Below are 20,594 nucleotides of genomic sequence, written 5' to 3' on the forward strand. Positions count from 1 at the left end.
TAGAAACAGTCAATGTACATTTTACTTATTCTATTAAAAATAGTAAACAAGTATCCAAAATCATCATTTCCCCAACATTTTCACTACATAATGCATGCAATTAATTTATTTCTAAAATGTTTGTGTTACATTTCAGTTCTCTCTCCTTCTGTTTGTTACTGTCTGTCTTTCTCTTTCTCCATCCTATTCCATAACGTGTATATTCAGAGTGTGAACTGAGATTTTCCTCCCAATAATTAATGAACTACTAATATAAAATTGCAAGCACTTCTCTTTATTTTTTATTTTTTAAAAAATGAACTTTATTTCATATCTCATTTTTACATCACTTATATGTTCCTGTATATTTATCTTCTTTCTTCCCTTCCCAAAAAGCCATCTCTTATAAAAAAGAATTAAACAAAGTAAAAAAGTTTTACAAAACTAAATAATTGAAAAAGCCTAATAGAAGTCTATTCCAGGGAGAAGCTAGGTGGGTCAGTGGATTGTGAATCAGGCCTAGATATGGGAGGTTCTGGGTTAAAATCTGGCCACAGATACTTCCTAGCTGTGTGACCCTGGGCAAGTCATTTAACCCCATTGTTTAACCCTTATTACTCTTTTGCCTTAGAACCAATATGCAATATTGATTCTAAGATAGAAGGTAAAGGTTTAAAAAAAATATATTCCTAGGAGTGGCTAGGTGGCTCAAGGGATAGAGAGAGGATGTGTTAGGTTTAAATCTGATGACACTTTCTAGCAATGTGACTCTGGGCAAGTCCCTTAATCCTCATTGCTTAGCCCTTACTGCTCTTCTACCCTGGAGCCAAGTCATAGTATTAATTCTAAGAAGGAAGGGAAAAGCTTTTTAAATAATCTATACCATATTGCTAGTACCTAACCCCTGCAAAGAAACATCACCTTATATCTTTTCTTTGGAATCAAAATTGGGCATTATAATTTTGTAGCACTCAGGTTCAGTTATTTTGTTGTGGATCATTTTGCTGCCTTTTTTGTATCATCCTATATGTTGTTCTTCTGATTCTGCTTACTTCCTTTGGGTCAATTCATATAATTCTTGCCATGCTTCTCTGCATTCACCATAATTATCACTTCTTATTGTACAATACTATCTTATATTTGTATACTACAACTTGTTTAACCATTCTTCAATTGATGGGATCCATTTTCCCCACTTATTTACTACTACTACAAAAATGCTATGAATATTTTGTTATATATTATGTTATTTTGGGTTATTGACCTTTAAGGGGTTTATGTGTCATAGTGGGGGTGCTGGACAATAGATGTGGACATTTTTGTCTCTTTTCTCACATAATTCCTGATTGGCAAGAACTCTTTCATAGAGTCCCTTTGGTTTCCTTCCAGTTTAAGCAGTCTAGTAAAATCTACAGAAAATGGCAGTGGTGTGACCTTCAGATCTGGGGCTGATGTGAGCATGGATATTGGAGTATCAGGTTTTGGACCTGATTCTGCTATTGACAGAGCAATGCAGATGGTAAGGACCATGTAAATAGATCTTTAAAATGTGGATCCATCTTGACATTTTTTTTGGCAAGGACAGAAATATACTAAATTTGTCTGATATTTTTCTTCACAAATTAGATTTCAGTAATACATAGTTAATGCTAAGAAAAATGGGCTTATTTATATAATTTATTAGTGTTTTGAAACTAACAATAAAATGAGTATTTTCTGGGACCTTTTAGTTCTAAATAGAATTTGATGGACTAAAATCTCATACAATTTCAGAAGTATGAAAGTTAAAAAAATGACTCTGCATGTCTGGAAACATTTTGTGCCATATTCAAGGGTTAAGGAATTTATTTATTTTTGGCTGATATGACATTTTTCTTTTTAATTTCTAGTTAGTACTGCCTTCCCTTATGATTTCATATTATCCATCATATCAGAAGTATGGTTCCTCTTCACTCATTCCCTCCAAACCATTTCCCCCATCTAACAATCTGTCTATTTTCTACCATCCATATATAACCAATAAGATTCACAGTTTGTACTTTTGGTAGCAAGTGGATATTCATCATGAGGGAAACTTATTGAATGAATAAATTTTTTAAAAAAGCTTTTTTAGGTACTATGTGCTAAATGTTGGGGAAATAAATACAAAAGCATCCCCCTTATTCCACACCTCTCAAAGAGCTTACACTGAAATAATGGAGCAAAGTGAAGGGAGCAGAACCAGGAGAACATATATATGTATATAGTAAATATCGTATGATGACCAACTATAAAGGATTAAACTATTAACAGCGAAGCAAGTTTCTAAGATATCTATATGGGACTCATAGTGAAAATGCTATTCATAGTCAAAGAAGGAACTATTGGATTCTGATTGCATATCACATCCATCTTTCACTTTATTTCCTTCATAGGATTTTTTAATGTACATATGATATGTGTCTTCTGCCATGGCATGAACAATGTGGAAAAATGTATTGCATAAAAGGGCTGGTATGACTTATCTCAGGCTATTTGCCACTGGGGTGGGGAGGGAGAGAAAGAATACGAGTGGTAAAATGTCAGAAAACAATTGTCAAATATTGTTTCTAAATGTAATTGGAAAAAAGTAATAAAATAGGGTTCGAGGGGGTGGGGAAAACACATATAGGGGAGAGATAGTCAAGAAGGAGTATTTTGACTTGGCAAGTCACAGGGATGGTGAGTGGAGTTGTAGGGCAATAGATTGATGTATGTTTTTTAGTATTGATTTAATTATGGTTCCAACACTAGAGAGTGGAGAGGTGGTGTAGCATGGAGAACATGGCTAGGAGAAAAATAAATCATGTCTGGGGCCACCTGAGGTGCTCACCCATCAGGAAAGCAATTCTAGAGTTGACAAATGTATGTGTTCATACTGCTTAGATAAAGTCATCTTCCATAAAGCCCATGTCTCTGCTGCCTTTTTTTGTTAAAATAATTTAAAGTTATTTTCTTTAAAATAATTATTTAATTTAAAATAATTTTCCCTATGGCTAATTTTGTTCTAACAATAAACACGGTGCCACATATGAAGGCACTTTATATCTGGTGATGGGAATCATGACAAAGGCATCATTTTCTCTCTCAGAATGAAAACTTTGCTGTGGAGACAGGGAAACAGCCCATCATCTTTGAAAATCCAATGTATGCAGCCAGAGACAGTATTGTCAGTGTTGATAAACCGGCTCCAGTGAGGAAAAAACACACGTCTTTTGAGGTGATTCCTTTTAGTTCTGTTCTTTCCCTGTTTTTGTTCTGTCTATTTTCATCAACATAAAATCTCTTTTGATTTCTGTTTTCAAATAGAAAGAAGTACATAAATTAATTTAGTGCATTTCTAACCTTGACTTTCTGAAAAGATAGGGCTGATTCAAGAATGTTATGATAATATTTGAAAAATAAGAATTATTTTAATATACCATAGGAATTGTTGAGAGGTTCAAGCCCTTCTCCAGTTATATCAAGAAACTCTTCATTTTGGCTTGCATAAATTCAAGTAATTAAAACTCCATCATTAGATAGTATTTCATTAGGAAGAGAAGGTAGAACCTCTCATTAGCTTAGGATTCAATAGCCAAAATCCTTTTTTGCTCATTCTTGCTAACTTTAAAGCATCTATTCATTGCTAACACTTAGATCTTCATTGGGATGACAACAGATGGCATATTTAAATATCAGATTGAAATGTTTCCTTACTTAGGACCAGAATATTTAGAGTACTGAAAACATTTAACTAACCCTCTGATGTGCAGTCATTAAAGTTTTAATGCCATGCCGTTACTGATACTGTATTTTATTGGTTGTTCTCTCCATAGCTGTGCCTATGTAGAATACAAGTAGAATAAATTTAGTGATGGGCCTAAAAGATAGATTATGAGCATAATAAGAAATACAGCATGCTCTGTCTCTTTAGGCTTTAAAATTTATGTTAAATATCATAATAATTTCTTTTTAGAAAGGATCTTTTGATATAAAAACAGATAATTTCTATCACATTTATCCCTCTAATTTCATAATGTTATAAATCAATAAGCATTTTTTAAGTGATTACTCTGTGTCAGACATTATGCCAAGTGTTGAAGATGCAAAAAAAAAAATAAATAAAAAACAAAGCTCAGTCCAGAAAAGAAAAACAATCCCTGCTCTCAAGGATGTTACATTCAAATGAAGGAGATGATTGATACACCAATAGGCACGTGAATGTTAAATGCAGTATAGATGGAGAATCCTTAGAGAAAAAGGTATTAGCTGCTTGGAGGGCTGGAAAAGTCCTTCTGCTGAAGGTGGAATATGAATTGAGTCTGTAACAAAGCCACAGATTCTGGGAAGTAGAAGTGAGACATTCCTACATGTAAGGGACAGTTAGTATGGAGATGGTATATGAGGAATATAGCAACTAAATTTGTAGGACTAGATTGGGGAGTGTGTAGAGGAAAGTAATATGTAAGAAGACTGCTGAAAGCATGAGAAGAGTCCAAGTTCTGAAGCATGGAAATGCCAAAGAGTTTATATTTGATCCTACAGTAATAGAGGCATCGAGGTGGCTCAGTAGATAGAGTGCTGGGCTTGTAGACAGGAGAGCCCAAATTCAAAACCAGTCTCATCACCTACATGACCCTGGGAAAGTCCCTTAACTCTGCTTTGCCTCAGTTTCCTCATCTATAAAATGAGTTGGAGGAGGAAATGGCAAACCACTATAGTACTGCTGCTAAGACAATCTCAAATGGATTTTCGAAGAGTAGGACACAACTAAAATGACTGAAAAACATAAAAGTAATAGGAAATCACCTTAGTTTATTGAACAGGGGGATTGATGGACCTGGAGAATGGATTGGGTGGAGAAGGAAAACACTTGAGAGAATTGACCTTTTTGATGGGTACTACCATAGTCTAGGTGATAAGAGTCTAGTAGATAGTTGTGCAAATGGAGAGAAGCTTTTGTGGTGAAAGAAATGATAAGATTTAGCAACTGCCTGGATATATGGGTCGAGAGTGAGTATTTCAGGATGACCACAAGACTGTTAATTCAAGTGACTAGAAGAGATGGTGTTGCCCTCAATAAAAAAAAAAAGAAGAAGTTTGGGAAAGGACTGTGTTTAGAAGGAATGATTCTAACTCTTCAGGAAGAAAAATTTTAGTTCAACAAAATGTTTGGAAAAAAAGGAAAACATAAAGGAAGATTAATTATTCCAAAACATTACCTCTAGCCCTACAGCATGCTATTATTCTAAATGTGTTTACTGGTTTATACAACTGAATTCTTTAAATCAGGTACTTTAGGTAGCTTTGGGAAGGAATGAATATGCAAGAAGGACCAGAAGCGTCTTTAATAAATCTGACTATGACTGGTATAGGGTTTGGAGACTTTTTATCCTCTAATTATAAAGGTAATTTAATATTTAATGTTTTTGTTTTCTGGAAAATGAGACTTTCTTTTGTACTTTAGTGGTACTGGAATTTAAAAGTTAAAAAGAAAATTTAACTTCACAGATATGGCATAGCAAAATATCCAATGAGGGAAGTGATTAAGTTGGATGAAACATTTGACAAACTTGATTTTTATGTTTCAACTAGTGATCTTATACTATTGATGGTCAGTCTTTAAGACTTTTAATTTTTATTCTTAAAAAGCAAATCATTTCTCCTTACTTTTAAAGTCTCTTAATCTAAAGTTTCTAATCAAGTTTTAATTGTTACTTCATCTTTTTGGAGCTGGATAAGAAGGTTTAATGTGTTTTTAGGTAACTGAATTCAGAAATGAGGATAACCCAAATTATGAAAATCCTATCAGTTCCTCAGAAATTGTTGTTGAGGAAAAGCAGCCTTCTACAAGTGCAGAAGCAACCCAAGTAACAGAAGTTGCCCAGGTAAGCTTTGCTTGATTTTAAGAGAGATTTTCAACTTCGATTTTGGTTTCATCTTTGTCAGCTTTAGAGCTATGCATGCTTCTAAAAATGAAGAGATCCTGATTCTCAGATCCACAAGAATGCAGAATGAATGCTTATTCTCCCAACCCCTTATATCCTCAGTCTCCTCTAAGTAACATGCAAGTAACATTCGATAGATGTGTGAAGTATTGGAAGCTTAGTGCAATATTTAACATAAAAGTCAAGGAAGAGCAAGAGCCTCTTTAAATTTTGGGATGTGACTTTAACTAAGTTTGCTTTAATATTTATAGGAAACTCACAGTGACTCATAAAACATGGTCTGTCATAGATTCAGAGCTGGAAAATACCTCAGGGACCCATTTAGTCCAGTCCTTTTACAGGCAGGAAACTGAGTCTCAGGAAGGTTAGATTATTTCCCAGAGATCATATAGGTGACAAGGATTCAATTCTAGGTCCTCAGACTCTAGAACAGTGATTCCCAAAGTGGGCACCACTGCCCCCTGGTGGGTGCTGCAGCGATCCAGGAGAGTGGTGATGGCCATAGGTGCATTTATCTTTCCTATTAATTACTATTAAAATTTAAAAATACTAATTTCCAGGGGACTAAGTAATATTTTTTCTGGAAAGGGGGCGGTAGGCCAAAAAAGTTTGGGAACTACTGCTCTAGAACCAGTACCTTTTCTCTGTCATATATCTCAGTATGATATAGTTTTATGAAAAAATTTCAATAAAAATTTTCATGAAATTATGGAATTTTTTATGAAGTTTTATGAAATTTCCAGACTTGAACCTATATGCTTTGGAACTTTTTTCCCTTAAGTAGAATCTAATTATTGTACACTTCAGAGTTATCAAACATAATATGAATGCTACTAAATCACATTAAAATGTAATTGGGAGGGGCAGCTGGGTAGCTCAGTGGAGTGAGAGTCAGGCCTAGAGACAGGAGGTCCTAGGTTCAAACCCGGCCTCAGCCACTTCTCAGCTGTGTGACCCTGGGCAAGTCACTTGACCCCCATTGCCCACCCTTACCACTCTTCCACCTATGAGACAATACACCGAAGTACAAGGGTTTAAAAAAAATTGCTAAAAAAAAATGTAATTGGGAAAGATAAAAACAATTTTTTTAATTAAATAGAGTGTAGATAATGTTAATATGTGGTTCTCTGAGTCACTATATAGAGATCCTTATGTGAAGTTCAGTGGCTACCAGTTCCTTTTTGAGTTTGACTCCCCTGGTGTACTTGCTATATTAAATATGTGCGTATAAATGTCTGTGGAATTAAACTGTTGGGCAACTGAGCCACTGTATTTATCCACTTTTGCCACTGGGTGGCAATTGGCTGTACTTTTCATGTAGTTCAGTAATACTTAAGCATCTTGACCACCAGATGGCTTTTGTACTCTTTCCCTGGGCAATCTGGTCTTCGAAAAATTAGAAGCTGGTGGTTTATAGCCTTGTTATCAGCTTCTTGTTATAAGAAATTTAAAGGATTAAAAATTAAAAACTACTTACTGTTTAACTAAAAAAATCAGAGGTAGATGTACATATATTCAAGAAGCTTTTTTTTAGTTCATTTTTACATCACAAGTCAAAGTATAATTAGGCACTTTCCTCTCTTGTACTATTATAATTAATCAAATTGTATAGCCTATGAGCAGATCTGGCATCTATCCATCTGATTTATAATCCTTGTTAAAACTAAAATTTTTAAATGGACCTCAGGAATATTCACAAAGTATAGGAAGCATGAGTAGAGAGCAACTTGTTTGAGAGAGACCTGGAGATTTTATTGAGTTATAAGCTCAATTCGAGTCTGTTATGTGGCATGGCTTCCAAAAAAACCCCTCCAAACTATTAAATAATAAAAATGATAAGCCCTATGTATTCTGACCTGGTCCAATTTCATCTAGAGAGTTATGCTGGGGCCATGGTTTAAGAAGGATTTTGAAAAGCTGGAGCTCACTCACAAGGGGGTGAGCATAGTTTGGGGACTGGGGACTGCCACATGATAAATACTTAAAGGACCTGGAAACACTGAAGAAATGAAGACTTAGGGGAGACATAACTATCTTTAAGGGTCTGCAAACTTGACCCCTAGAATTAATTTTTAGATAGTAGCTACTATGTACTCAGCACTGTGGTAAGTGCTTTACAAGTAACTTATTTAATCTTTTCATTTGTTCTGATGCAAGAGGTACTATTATCATTTCCATTTTACAGTTGAGGCAAACAGAGATTAAGTCTTAATGGCTATCCATCTTACTGGAAGGGGGATTTAGTTTTTGACTTGTGTACCATCCATGTCCTGTGGGTACTCCAATAGCATAGGCTAAGGGGAAAGCAAAGTAGGAGAGAGGGTTCTGTAGTGGTGAGAGGAGTAGAAAAAGGAATGTAGGGCACCCCTTAGGGTGTCCACTTTTCCTGCTAGCTGGTGTTTCTGGATAGGTTTTTGTACTCTTTCCCTGGGCAATCAGGCCTTAAAAATTAGAAGCCAGTAATTTATAACCTTGTTATCAGAGTCTCATTATGAGAAATGTAACGGATTAAAAATTACTGTTTAACTAAAAAAAATATCATAAGTAATTGAACTGAGATTTTCTGTAATTTTCTGATCTGTGCTCCAAAGTTCTGATTCTATTCAAGAGAAATAAACCAGTTAGAGTTCTCTTAAAGAAAAGTTTGCTAATTATTCTGTTTCATTGGTTTCCTTTGAAATCAAGTCCCTAGTTATTCAATCTAGTTTGAAGACTACCTTTCAGATTTTAGTCCTGTCTTCCTATGGTTCCCAAATCAATACAGGGTTGTTTCTCTTAGCCAGAATTCTTTTCCTCTCCACTCCTCAAGCATTATTAATACCAGGCCATCACCTCTAAATGAACTACCCTCTCCTCTCTTCCTCATCTTGACCCTTTGGTGAACCAGTTTAACTCTACGCTTTCTTTTTCTCTTGAACCCTTTGCTCCCTTATTGTACTGCTGATATTGCCCAGCTCAGAGTAATTCTTGGGTTATTCTCACTGTCTACTGCCTTTGCTTTTTTATACATTTTGTTAAATGAAGCTGGAGAAAGTCATGGAACCATGCTGACTGGGTCAACTACAAATTTATACTACATAACCTCAACTGGGTCCTCACTGCTGTCAGGCAATCCTTTCTATCTCTCTAATGAATTCATTCACTCACCTCAGTGGCTCTTCCAACCCTTTTAATGCTTTCTCATATTTTCCATGGCTCCCCCTCTACCCTCTCATCTTTTACTGAAAAAATTGAGGTCATTAATTGAGAACTCCCTGTTTTCTTTTCCTCTCATCTCACATTACACATATGCTTTCTTTCTTTTTAAAAACCCTTACCTTCTATCTTAGTATCAACATTGTGGATTGTTTCTAAGGCAGAAAGACAATAAGGGTTAGGCAGGTGACTTGCCCAGGGTCACATAGCTAGAAAGTATTTTTTTATAACTTATATAACTTGCAACAAGAAAAAAATTTAGGAAGTAGTTTCATAGTACAGCATATAATAAACATAATATAACAATAAAATATACATAGTTACAAATATTTCAAAATATTTTATGAATAATCATTAGATTAAAAAAAATTAAACATTAGTCTATAAGTAATAAGGCCAGAGTCCTAAATTTGGAGTCAGAAGTCCTTGATTTAATTGTTAGCACTGCTTCTTACTACTTGTTGCCAGCTTCAAATGATATTTCTTGGACTTCAGAAGATATTTCTTAGACTTTGGCCTAAAATTCAGTAGGCTTAGATTTTGCCAGCCAAGGCAATGTAGGGAATTCCAGAAACAAAGGGAATTCATGAAAACTCTTTAATTCCAGCTTATTATGGATGCAGATTAATGACTGGGTAGAATATTTCAACTGTCCTTACTTGTCATGGTGATGACTTGAGAGAAAGGCTATCCTTAAGAAAGATATTTTCCAAATTACTTGGAATTTCATGGAACATAGCCCTTACCTTTAATTGTCTTCTGAAGTAGCCTATACTTAAACAGTATTACAAATACTAACGTATAATGAATTGGCTGCTTCAGAATCATATCTACAGTTGATATTCAGTCATTGTTTTTGGCTAGAATTTTGAGGATGAATGGCCACAAACTAAGATATCAATCAAGAATTCACTGAGAATTCATGCTTCTCCCCAGAGACCAGTACATATAGAGCACTGTCAAAATTTGCTCTAAGGAGCTAAATAGAGATACTCATTCTATTTATTCATGTTTCCCCAGAACAGGAATTTTTAACCTGTTTTGTGTATCATGGAATCCTTTTAGAGTCTGGGATTTCTGTAGACTTCTCAGAATGTTTGTTTTAAAAATCACAATATAAGAAAATGCTAGGTTTCTGTTAGAAGTTAGTGAAAACAAAGATATAATTTTTTTTTTTTGTCCAAGTTCACAAACCCTTCTAAATAAGAATCTCTATTGTGATCTTTTGGTAAATTGTGCTTTTTGAAAAGGAACAAGGAGATAAAATATAAAGAATTATATGTCTAAGAAAATACGTTTTCCATTTATTAAAGAATAGAAATGTTTTCTAGGTAAACAGAGAACAGCTTAATAGAGTTTAATTTGATTCAGTTTGATAAAAATCTTAAGAATGCTCATTTTGATGTCAGAGGGTCTGAGTTCAAATTCTTCCTCTTATTTCCTATGTAATGTCAATTAATCTCTTTATATTTTGATTTTCTCATCTGAAAAATGGAGGGGAATGGGTGGGGTAGAACAAATGACTTCTGATGTTCCTTCTAGCTCTAAATGTAAGATCTATACTGATAAAATATGTAGTGCCTATTAAATCTTGTGGTTCATTCCATGCCTTAGAAAGATTGAAAATTTTAATCAGATTATGCACCCCTCCCACCTTGATTCCTTCCCATCCCATATCCCATAAGCCCTTATTTCTCCCTTATAAAAGAAGAAACCCACCTAGCTATCTCATCTCCTTTAAAATGTTAATATATATGTTTTATACCAGATAGCATACTGTTTGCCTTTTCAATGGGTGGGGAAGGGACCAGATGGAGGGAGGGAGGGAATTTGGAACTGAAAATTTAAAAAATGAGTGTAAAATTTAAAAGAATTAAATTGAAAATAAAATATCAATTGTTGGTGACCATAGCCATGATTTCATTAGCTTCAATCAAGATTCGTCAATCTTTGGGCACTCACTTGATGCTAATGATCTGGTGTTAGTGAAAATATCATTCGAATGTATTCCTGACCACAGGACCATCCCTAGCTTGCTTATTGTTTGTCTTCTGCCAAAGAAAATAGAATCTTAGCTAAAAGAGAATTTTTCAGTCATATTTTTCAAGGGGCTGATTTTTCTCTGAATATTAAATATATCTCTTCTCCAAACTAGGGACCTAATACTGGAGTTTCACAAACATCATCTTCCTGCCCTGACAAAACTCTCGGCAATAACAAATTTGCTTCCCCAGGCTGCTCATTTTCCTCCCTCTTTGCACTTTGAGTCCCATACCCTCATGCTCATCAAACAGAGCTCTCCTATCATCATTTTCACTAGATAAAAGAGATGCTATGGCTTAGCCTGACTCAGTCGGAAAAAAATGGCTGGGGACACTGCAGTGACTGCTGGCTCAGGATGAAGCATCTTTAACCATCCATCACCAAAAACAGTTGGAGAGAACCTAGAAGAGGAATTGATTCTGCAGGTTTTATAGTCTCCTTCTTCAGGCATCTCCTCTCCCAAACATTCAATCTGATCCCATGAATTATTAACTGATTATTCAATGTGATACTTAATGAGACCAGGTGCGCATCTCAGACTTCCATGGTTGAGTGAACCTGTTGCCCCTGGACGTCCAGGGTCTTAGATATTTATTCCAATGTTGGCTATACTTGTGATTGTATGACTCTTTCAAATGAGGCAACACTTCAGTTTTGGTAAGGGTCACTCCAGGGTGACATTTAAGTATTGAGGACTCAGCGGCTTGTCTTTCACCTGAAAATATGCTCAAAAGACTACAGGTTAGGAACATGAAATCTCTGTGGCTCTGTGTTATTACTTTTTTGAGGCTTTCATTAAAAATGCATTTGATTTCCCCAGGAGATAAAAGCAAAAAGTTACAAGCTCTATTTCTTTTGTTAGAAATCTTTTGATTTTGAACTCAAGCAAGCCCTGATATGGGATTTTATTACAAAGCTGGGTTGGCTAGCCTACACAGAGCACATGTCTCAGGTAGTTTTCTGTCTTCCCTCAAAAAGAATAATACTTATCTCTCAGAGACTTGGGGAGGGAAATTTCCTTTGTCAACCATGTGTTTACTACAAAAAGATGAGGTGGTGTAGAACACAGTTTTAGGGTTAGGAAGAGTTTGTCCCTTAAAACAGGGAATTTTAACCTTTTCTGAGTGTCTTGGATCCCATTGATTATCTGATGAATGTATGGACTCTTCAGAATATTTTGAACCTAACAGATATGGATTCAAATTCTGACTAACTCTAGTTTTTGACTCTGGGTTATATTTAACACATTCCTCAGACAATTCTGAGAGCTTATCTACTAAGTCATAAATCACAGATCTTTCTTAATTCTATTGAACTTAGAATTTTGTGTGGCTTCCATAGCACAAACCACAAGCATATTATCATTAAGGTTCAAGGCTATTTATTCTCAGAGAAACAAAGCTGTTGACACTCTATTACTTATTCTTGAAAAGCACAAGACATATATAGCCCAAATGCCATCTGGTTTAACCTGGCCTTGTTTCCATGCTTTTTGGCAAGATACAATAGGCACTAAGAGCTACATTAAGTCTGAGAAAGGGATTGATAGAACAGAAAACATCTGAACAGTGGCACAGGGACATAGGCTACCACACCACTGGCCTGGCTACAGTGACTTCCAGGTGGATTTGTTAAGGAATTCTTTTATTGTGTCTCTTGGCTTCCAAGCTTTTTTTTTTTTTTTTTTTTTTTTTTTTTTGCTTCCAAGCTTTTTAACCAACCCAGCCTGATCAACTGGGGAAGAGCAAAGATCCAGTAGATTATGGAACAGATTGTTCCACAATTTTTTCTTCAGTAAAATGAGGATAATAAACTTATTGCTAGTTTTGTTCAAGACCTCTTTATTATGTCTCTGGGCTTCAAAGCATTTTAAACACTGACTGGGAAGCAGCCATGCTATAATAAAAGGTTATATGAAAAATCAGCTAAAGAAAAGGAAGTTACCATAGACAATTATGTTATGGTCCAGTTTCTTCCCCTTACTTTTGTGTAGAACATGGATCAGAAATTTAGGACTACAAGGGACCTCAGGAAGTTAAGGTCTGGATCTATTACTTAATTATTACTGATAAAGTCCAGATGAGCAATAATAGCTAACAGTCCAGCACATTGTCAACTATGCTCAGTGATTCAGGAAAGGAAACTGAGTTCTAGAGAGGATAAATAATTTCCTAAGGGAAATCAGCTGCTGTGCCTTTCAGGATTTGCATGTGGTAGGTACCTTGACTATGTATCCAGTTCTTATTGACTGGTCTGCATGTTTTCTTTGGACACTGCTGTAATGACTCATTTCTCAAAGTGAGAGGTGGATGTACTGAAAAACTGAAGGTGGACAGAGTTTTGAAACTATTAGGTGAAAAGAAGAAAAAGAACATAGAATTGCTGTTTCAGTTATTGTTTGGAGGCTGTAGAAGGTACTGAAGCATCCACAGGGCTGGCTGAAGAAATTGTTCCCAAATTCCTTTGTCTTTCTGGGGAGGAGGTCAAATGGAAAAACTAAAACACTGTTATGAAAAATTATCTCTTTTTTTTTCTCCAACTCCTCCCTTTTCCTTTAGGAGTCTAAATGGAACTTCTTCAAACGAAAATTGAAGCAAAGTACCAACTTTGAAAATCCAATCTATGCAGAGGTAAACTATTTACTTAATTTGGAATTCTTTTTTCCTTAGGTCCAAATTACTTTGCAAAGTTAGACACACACAGATTCTTGTTCTTGTCTGTTCTCCTCCTCCTCTTCCTTTTTTAGATCAATATAAAAATGTATATCCACTAACCCAGATTTCTTTCCTTCCCACCTAAGCATTTGTCCTTCCAGTTATGCAAAGGTATAGATATTTATTAACTATTTACTGTTCCAGACATTCTACTTAAGGGCTGATTACAAAAAAGAGACACAAGACAGTCTAATGGGGGAAGAAAACCTTTGATTCAACTCAATAAACATTTATTAAGCACCTACTCTGTGCCAGGCACTATGCTACATTCCAGGGATACAAAAAAATAAATAAAAGAGAGTCCTCGCTCTTAAGCAATTTACAATGCAATGTAGGGAGATAATACACAAAAGGAAGCTGGAAAACAGTGTGTATGGGACACCAGAGAGTATCTCCCATAGGGCCATCTTATGTACACAAACAAGTTATATACAGAAGGGGAAATAATTAAAAGAGAAAAGAAACTAAAACGAAGAAGGGTTGGGAAATGATTTTTGTAGAAGATACTGTCTTGTATGAAGACAACAGATGAGAGAGCACTCTAGGTTTAAGGAATGTCAAAAAAAAAAAGGCTGAAACCAAGAGATGGAACGGCAGAAAGGACAGTGTTACTGGATTAAAGAATTAGGGAGAAAGGTGTAAGACTGGAAAGGTAGGAGAAGGCTAGGCTATGAAGGGATTTGAATGCCCAAAAGAGCATTTTGCATTTGATCCTGGAGGCAATGAGAAGGCACTGCAGTTTATTGAGTAGGGAGAGGTAAGAGGGTCAGATCTGTGCTTTAGGAAAATCACATTAGTAGCTGAATAGAGGATGAATTAAGAGTGAGGAGAGACTTGAAGACTTTTATCTCAGCAATCTAGGCATCAGGTGATGAGGGCTTGTACCAAAGCAGTGGCTGTGTCAGAAGAGAGGAGGATATGTATTTGAAAGATGTTGCAAAGGTGAAATCAATAAGCCATGGCAACAGAATGAATATATGAAGTAAGAGATAGTGAGGAGTCAAGGAAGATATCTCATTGTGGGTCTGAGGGACTGGGAAGATGATGTTGCCCTCTACAATAACAAGAAAGGTGAGAATGTATTTGTGTGTGGGGAAGATGTGGAGGAAAGATGATGAGTTCATTTTAGATATATTGAGTTTAAGATGTTTCATGAGAGATCTGAGGGGCTAATGGAGATGAAGAAAGGTTAATAATTCTGAAATTATTATTTTAGATGGAGAAGGAGCAACAAGAAGTTACAGCTGCAGTGCCACCCCCATCTCCTTCACTGACTGCTGACATCACTCAAAGAAAAGACCAAACTCCAGCTTATATAGCAACTGAAGATACATTTCAAGATACTGCTAACCTTGTTAAAGAAGACTCTGAGGTATAACTAGTGCCACTGATTTTAGGGAATAATTAGAAATATACTTTTGCACATATATTTTTTACAAACAGATGGAAAAAGCATAACATTCAGTACTTTATAAAAATATATACATATATAAATATATATAATTTCTTTCCTATAGTTGGAGATGTCTGTTTAAACCATGCCTTGTGTTTTTTTTACTTATGCCAACTCATATTTTTATGAAGAATTATCACAATGTACTATATGTATATCTTTGCACTGAAGCTGTCTGAAAGTAATGTTATAAATATATTTGTATATTTGTAAATTTTGGAAAGATTATCATGTCATTGATGTTGCTAATAAAAATGTCCACTGAATTGCTTATTGCATCTCTAGAGGTAAATTATTTCAGTGGAGGGGGAAAAATCAAGGTAATTTAAAGACTGTGCTCGTTTTCAGACGATGGGCACCATATTTTCATCTTTAGATTTTTTCAGGAAATATAACCTGGACTACTTCACAATGTCCATTTGTATGTACCAACATCAAATTACTGTGAGCTGTTAAATTCCAGCTTCTTTCATATTAAAAGAGGTCTCTGTATACACACACATCAGTATATAAAAGATGACCATAGACCCTTTGGTTTATGCAAAAGACAGGAAAATTAATTTTGCAGGTTTTAGTTCAAAGACTGACAACCTAAACAGTCATTGTACATTTTTATGTTGTCTAGCTAGAGTGTAAGTGTTATTCTCTACTCTGTGCGCTCTCCCCTGAACTGCCAATTAAACATTTCTATTTGTAGTATGTCTGAGAAGATTCTGTATCATTAGATGCTAGGGTTACACTACTGTGACATTTTGTGCTTAATTTAATGATATTTTTTTTCTTCTGACGATAATAGAGAACAGGTCACTCATTTGACTAAAATCTCCAGCAGTCTTACCTGGGGACTGAAGTGCTATAGCTGGAAAATGCTTAATTCTCTGCCTTTTCATCTAGTCTGTCACAAAAAATTTTGGTGGTTCAGAACTCAAGCTTTAGTTTGGGGGTTTTGTGCAAATTTGATTGTCATTGACTATTTATTTCCTGAGGTGGATATGAATAGAAAGGGAAACAATTTCTACTAATAGTCATTATTAGGTCCTTTGATTGAATCTGTGTATCTGTATCAGAATGTACTGGATAGCTTAGTATATACACACATACACACACACACACTCACACACACATTCAGTATAGTTTACATAATAGGAACAATTTAAGGAAAATTTGGGGCTTCTGAAAGAATGTATAATTTCACATTTCTTGTCACCTTCCTCTATAGCCAGCCATGCCTATAAACTGCAAATCTAATAAATGTATCATGAATGAAACATCTATCATTGATTGTCCTATACTTGAGTTCTCATATTTGTTCTCTGTATTTAGAGCTCTTATTGTAATTATGATGAAATGTATTTTGATTGGAAAAGCAACTGGGAAATGATGCTGCTGAATAAATCTAATAAATGTGTTATTTTATCAGACTTATACTTCATATCTTTGTGTGTTTCACTCATTAATCTATACTCTTGCACTCTGTAGAGATCCAAAGGAACTGGGTTTTTATAAGTAGCACCAGTTAAAATGCTGTAGGCTATACTTTCTTGGTTGAAATATAAGATTCTTTTTCCGAAAATGTGCAAGATTTTTAGGGCAGGATTCATTTCATTTTGTGACATTTTGTCCTGGAATATTCCAGTATAAGAAATGAGAACTAAAGTCTAGTTAAATCAAGTCATCAAGTATTTATTAAATGCCGAGTATGTGCTAGGCATTGTGTTAAATGTTGGGATATAAAGAAAGGCAAAATCTAGTACTCCAAGGCATCTGTGATTTTGTCAATATGGATATTTTCTCCAACCTTTCAGAAAATTTCTTCCATAAGTTCACTGCAGAGGATCTCACAGGCTTCCTAGAAACAATCAAGTGTTGTGGAAACCTACCTAGTCAGCAATATATTGCAATATTTCCTATAGTGATGCATATTTGTGGTCCTCTGAAAACCAGATTCTTAGCCCATGCCAGGATTTTACCAGAGACTCAATAAAGTATATTCAGGGACAAATCAGACAACCCGATTGAAGTATATGTTGGGAAGGGAGAAGGGCTTGGATTTTTACTTATGGTTGGTTGTCAGAATTATTTCGGTGGACAACATGTAGTGAAATACTATTCTTGAGTAATGGGGAAGTTTGCCTTTTTTTTCCATTTTGGAGAAGTGAGATGATCACATTTTAATTCAATTTCTTGTATTGCATCTTCTGAAAATACATATTGGAGGGAAGTTTGGCATGTTTGGAGGGAAGAACCTAGTTTTTGAAAGGGCAGCCAGCGATTGGCTACTCTTTCCATATTTTGCTCACATTCTTGTACAGCATCACAGAGGGTTGGGATTCATTCAGTTACAGCCATTGACAATGTATGATTGTAGGACAAGGAATTGTTCTAGCCATCCTGTAAGAAAGGCCAAGGAGGAAGAGGTACCTCTGAAGGAAGGGAGGGGTAAAATCCATTTTTGTCTGCCTTTAAGAGCAATTTGATTTATTTTATTGCATTTTCCTGTGCCAACAACATACAAGATGACTTGTTTCCTTCGTAATGTCCTGCTTACAAGCTAGCTTGAGAGTTTATTAAGCCCATTACAATGCAAACCACTCAGATTAACGAGTGACATTATTTCCCCAGAGAGAGCATTTGTCTCTATGGGAGTCTTTTACTTGGGAGATTTAGCTTATGTTAAAGCTATTTTAGTCCTCTCCATCCACTAACCTTGAATAAGTCACATAGTCACATTCAAAAACATATCCCAATTTTCACTAGTAAAGATGGACTCTGGAGTTGAGCAATTGGCCTGAAATATGAAGTTTTATGAGGCATCTAAACCCCTTTCTGTAGGGTATCAAGGCTGAAAGTTGCTATGCAGGGTAACTTTCTTGTAATAGAGCCATGGTAGACATTTCAGTTAGGGATTTAGAACACTAAAGGAGCTTCTGGAATTCTGATTCCATCCATATTTCCATGAAGGCTATCTCAGATGGATAGTAAAACTGTTTGGAAAAGCAGACCACCATCTGTGGTACAAATACCAGCCTGATGATTTTTAATGGGAAGAGAAGGACTGAGCATGATCTCTGTGTTTAGAAACATAAGTAAATTAATCCTAAACTTCTCCTCTGGAAATAAATCCTAAATTTTTAATTAATCTAAAATGGTACTTTAAAGTTTTGTTTTGTTTTTTTTTCCAAGATGTTCATGGTAGGCTAGCTATCAGAGCTCTGAAAAGGCAATGAAATGTGTTTCTTTCATATTTTCTGGCTTTATCACAGCTAATGAAAGGATGGTCTACTGTGTAATGCAGCTGTAGAACAGGGGCTCATCACCACAGCAGAGCAGAAACTACAGATGTTGGGTTAGTTGTGTCTGGCCTATTTTCCTTCCAGAATGGATCAGAAATTCATGTACGATGGTTTGATACTTGATATTTAACTCTGTATATGGCTGTGACTTATATAAATAAGCACTAAGACTTAGTTCAGCACAGGAGAAATTTTGCAGTTCGGGTTTATTTTGCATATTTTTTCATGTGTCTCCAACAGCTACTTAATTCCCCGAGCCTTCTCTTGGCAGCCAGCCCCCATATTTCCACCAATTTTGGTATTCTTTCCCCAAACTTGAGAAAGAATTTTTTGCTCAAAGTGTGTCCTCCAAGATCCTTTTGGGGATCTGTGAGGTCTAAACTATTTTCATAATCACACAGAAAATTTTCATTTAAAAATTTTGAATATTGATAGATTTAGCCCATATCAACAAAAGTTCTTCGGGGGATCCTAATTAATTTTTCAGAGTGTAAAGAGGTCTTGAGACCAAAAAGTTTGAGAACTACTGCCCCACTTCTAAACACACACTAGGTCTACTCCTTCTCCAAACTTCCCTATTTCTGTTGAGGACAACACTATCATTCTAGTCACTCAGGTTGAGAACTTCAGAATCCAACTCTTACTGGTAGGGATATCAAATATCATGGCAGGCTGAAAGGATAAGGTTCTTATTCTAAGCCCTACATCATGTTGACTTCTCCCCTTGCTTGTTTGATGTTGTGGAAAGAATGCTGGAAATTAGAGTTGGATGAGACCCAAATTCAAATGCAGATTCTGACATTTAGCTAGTTGCATGACCAGTGTTAAGACATTTGGCCTCTCTGAGTCTCAGTTTCCTCATCTGCAAAAGGGGAATAATAATAGATAATTGAATGTGATGCATTGTCTATAATGTATACAAAGTGCTTCATGAACCTAAAAAATGCTATATACATTTCAGTTGTGATTATTTAATGAAGAATCAGTTCTTTCAACTGTGTAGTCTTAGGTCATGGCTCAAGAGTTTAAAATGAAAAAAAATGTTCAATGAATCTCCAGTCCTCAAAGAGACAGCCTGACAAGATCACACTCTTAATGAATTTCCAGAGTTTTAGATAGAATAGAAATAGAAAAGATCTGGGTACTCCCGATTTTTCTATTCATTGATCTTGACCAAGTCATTTAGAAGTGGAAGACCTCTAAGTTTCCTCATCTGTAGAATGAGAGGGTTGGACTATGTGATTTCTGATATTCTTTTTTTGCTCTTAGGTTTTATGATTTCATAATTACCTCTATCAATAAAGGAAGATATTTCTATGATGAGAGGATTTTAGGAAGTTTCCTGACCTCCTGGAGTAATGAAAAATGTACAAGTCACCAAATGGATACTCAGTTCCTTTGTATAACTCTCTGCTATCTTATCAGTAGACTCCTTTAATCAATCAGTTAACCAACAGATATTTATTAATACCTATCATGTATTGGGACTGGGGACATAAAACTAAAATTGAAACAATCCTTGCCTTCTAGGAGATTATATTTTATTAGGAGAGGTGTGTAATATCATTTTACTATGCAAAATGGAGACCAGGATGAGTGACACCCAACAGTTTTAGAATTTAGAACTAACCCACATGCCGTGAGCCAGAGGGCAAAAAAGCAGTTACTACCAGGACTATAAAAGAGAGTAACTGGATCAAAACTCTCTCTCACTCCTGAGAAGGGGACATGGGTGGCTGAGTAGGCAGGCTAACCAAACCTGCTTAGATTACCTGCATCCTGTTCCAACAGTTCTCACATCCTCAATTTCTGGACAAAGCTATTTATTCTGTATATCAATCATTTGAACATCAAGGAAGATCAATAACATAACTCAATTAAACTGGTTAAGGCCAAAGGTTCCTGGTTCTCCAGCAGGCAGTCTCAACCTGATTGCCCTGTGATTGACAACCTGATCATCAGTAGCCTG

General features: G+C 35.6%; 1 protein-coding gene across 1 annotated transcript in view; it reads left to right on the forward strand.

The window, feature by feature from the left end:
- Positions 1–16,764, forward strand: part of LRP2 (LDL receptor related protein 2) — a 255,109-nt gene extending 238,345 nt beyond the window's left edge. The window contains exons 74-78 of the mRNA XM_044669095.1: positions 1,369–1,498; positions 3,089–3,190; positions 5,742–5,849; positions 13,724–13,795; positions 15,096–16,764. Coding sequence (XP_044525030.1) covers positions 1,369–1,498; positions 3,089–3,190; positions 5,742–5,849; positions 13,724–13,795; positions 15,096–15,257 — 574 coding nt within the window. The 3' untranslated portion in view covers positions 15,258–16,764. The remainder of the gene's footprint in view (positions 1–1,368; positions 1,499–3,088; positions 3,191–5,741; positions 5,850–13,723; positions 13,796–15,095) is intronic.
- Positions 16,765–20,594: the final 3,830 nt, after the last annotated feature.

Source organism: Gracilinanus agilis, chromosome 3 (assembly GCF_016433145.1).
Source record: "Gracilinanus agilis isolate LMUSP501 chromosome 3, AgileGrace, whole genome shotgun sequence".
Lineage (NCBI taxonomy): Eukaryota > Metazoa > Chordata > Mammalia > Didelphimorphia > Didelphidae > Gracilinanus > Gracilinanus agilis.